At 31.3% G+C, this 3,020-nt stretch overlaps 1 protein-coding gene across 2 annotated transcripts in view; it reads left to right on the forward strand.

The window, feature by feature from the left end:
• Positions 1-2,253: 2,253 nt before the first annotated feature.
• LOC111408891 (protein DSS1 HOMOLOG ON CHROMOSOME V-like) overlaps positions 2,254-3,020 on the forward strand; it is an 18,271-nt gene continuing 17,504 nt past the window's right edge. The window contains exons 1-2 of one of the 2 annotated variants that reach the window (XM_023038834.1): positions 2,254-2,403; positions 2,554-2,650. In XM_023038834.1, coding sequence (XP_022894602.1) covers positions 2,563-2,650 — 88 coding nt within the window. In that variant the 5' untranslated portion in view covers positions 2,254-2,403; positions 2,554-2,562. Of the gene's footprint in view, positions 2,404-2,553; positions 2,657-3,020 lie in introns of both variants that reach the window. The other variant, XM_023038759.1, reaches the window with a different exon arrangement.

Here is a 3,020-nt window from a genome sequence, read left to right on the forward strand (position 1 = left end):
CACCAGCCAACTGGGTTCGAAATTGCTTTGAAATAGGAAATATACTTTGTATATATCCTAGTAAGGATCTCAAGGAGATAGCTTAGCTTCCAGCCAACATTAGGAAAGCTGTTAAAAGATATACTGAAGTTGTTAAAACAACAAATATATACATCAGATTCCATTCAGCAACAATGGAATGGGATCCTGTTCTTGAATATATGCATCCATCGTTCCATGTGATCAAAATGGGACTAACAAATCAACATTTTTTGCCAGCCAATCAAAAGGTTGTTAAAAATGGATATCAAGATATTCTAAACATGATGCCCTACAGGAGAGCAAAAGGGTATAAAGAGATATTTGAACATGTAACTCAAATAATTACTGAGAGAGAAAAAATATGGGTTTATCCATCTGAAGACCATATTATTTATTCCAATGCAAGGATGAATACCAAAGAAGAAGATATTGTTATCTTGATCACTTATTATCTGCAATTATATCCAACTAAGTACACGGATCAGAGGATATGGCTAAAGAACTATGCAAATTACTCTGAAATTACAGTGATCACCATTGTGAATACTGTGTTGTTGAAGATATGAGTCAAGCATCTCTTAATGATGAAGAATTCCCTGCAGAATTCTTTGATTCAAAAATGGAGAAGTGATGATGACTAAAGTAGCCATTTATCACTACTTTAATAAAGAAATTTATTAAAGAAAAACTGTGGCTACTAGAAGACAGAAGATAATGCAAGAAAAGTCTCTATAATTGTGACTACTTCCTATTAATGGTCACAAGTGGCAGACAAAGATAAGGCATCCAATTTCAAGATAAGAGGTCCATCCATCAAAAAGATAATGAAGAATTCGGTGGAGATAAGATGACCTAGCTACCCAACAAAGAAAGGTGGAAAACACCTGTCCAAGATAAGATTCCAAAATCTTCTATAAAAGGAGGCATGAAGGAAGGAGGAAAATATCTCGAAATACCTTGAAATAACTTCTCTTAAAACACATTTGAGAGAAATCTTTTGTAATCTGTATACACCACTTGTATTCAGAAAAATATTAGATAGCTTGAAGATAGGAAAACGTGTAATAAGGTAATCACTTATGGAGTTCTAAACTTCATAAGGTGAGTACCAAAGGTATGTAAATATAGTTTATAAGCATGTACAATTTCAGTTCATGAATATTAAAGTAAAGTTTGTTATGTTCAACAAAGCTTACATAAAAGGATTTCGTTAAGTTTCTCATGATTCCTCGACAGTACAGATAGAGATTTTAAAAGATTTTCAAAATTTTGATTTTGAATGGATGTTAGCCATGCCAAAGTACCTGTATTTGATGAATGGTTTAGGGGAAAAGGCAGTTTTCTAACGAAAATTTGTAGCACATTGTGTGTGAGTTATCTTTTAAAATTTCGTTTCAAGTAGGAACTTGATTCTGAAAAGAGTTTGGATAGAGGTGAAAACAGAGACTCTGGATACTGTGAGATAGCGTCTGTGGAAACACGGCTAGTTCTCTAGAATGAGAAATGCAACCTTAATTGAAAAACCTTTTGCGGAGGCAGTTGTGGACCCAAATGATTTCAAAACATTTTAAATCTTTACTTGATTCAGAAGACTGATTAAGTACATGTAAAGCATCTATAAGAGTATACTGGAGGGAAAGCCTGTTTATTTCCAATTGATTACTGTAAGTTATTTACTTTCTTTTACATGCTTATGCTTTAATTATCTTTGATGAGCAATTCACAAGCATCCACTTCCACGATTAATGATGATAATAATCTTATTTTATTTTTAGATGAAAAAGATGTTTCGTTCTTGCTTAAATTAGATGTAAAATCTGATGTTATATTCCCTATTGGTAAAGAAAAAATTGAAGAAATATATAGAGATATAGATTATAGTTGAAAGAACAATATATGATTTGATCCTGTGAGAACTCATAAAGAAATAAGAAAAGTAGAAGATATTATAACCAAACATACGGATATACAAGAAGAAATTTCAAAAGGCTTATTTAAAGGATATATAACTAAAAAAGGACAACCTATAATTTTTGAAGAACTTTCAATATATAGACAATACTTAAAGGTGTTAGAAAGGCTGAAAAATATAGATATAGAACCTGAATGATAAGACCTTAAAAGATAAAGGATATATCTCATAAATAACCTTAGTAAGGATAAAGTAGTACTTTTAACAAATTAGGCTATTATGAAAAAGTGGGACAATTCCCCGGCCATTCTCAAAATTATCCCGGAATTTATTTGACAGTCCAAAAACGATGTCGTTAATTTGTTCTCAGTAGTCACTGGTCCGCTGCACAAGAAAAACAACACTTTTATTTTTTAACCTAGATTTTGCCAAAATCAATTAACCACTTATTTCTGTCGAGTATCATCTCTGTAAGTTGAATCTTTTCCTAAATCAGGTTTTATACTGAAATTTTTGCTTTCTGATGGAATGCATTTCATCATATGTACAAAATCCACATACATACGTACACATATATCTAAGGTATATGATTAATTATTTTAATGTGGTATTTGAGTTAGACAATTGGAATGGCGGCTGAACAACCAAAAGAGGCGACTGAGGACGCAAAGATCGATCTATTCGAAGATGATGACGAGTTTGAGGAGTTTGAAATTGGTCAAGTTAAATCATTTATGCATTTATTATTATTATTATTATTTTTTTTTTTACCATTATCTGTTATTTTATATAGAATTTTGAGTCTTTGACATTGTATTAAAGTATAGTTGTCTATATACGATTTTTCTTTGAATGTCATCTGTGGATTTAATCAAGCGCAAGGAATATAATCTTTTAATTGAACTATTCTCTTAAAATTATGTATGTTAATACTTTTTTTTACTAAACAGTTTGTTTTGAATGTGTATTAGTAGTCTACTTTCGTCCTGGGATCCTCTCGTCTTCCACTGTCTATTCTTGCAGATTGGTCTTGATGCAATATTCCAATACAATTATCTTCATTGTGATCTGCCTTTTTGTAAAAATT

The sequence above is a fragment of the Olea europaea genome, chromosome 1, assembly GCF_002742605.1.
Source record: "Olea europaea var. sylvestris chromosome 1, O_europaea_v1, whole genome shotgun sequence".
NCBI lineage: Eukaryota > Viridiplantae > Streptophyta > Magnoliopsida > Lamiales > Oleaceae > Olea > Olea europaea.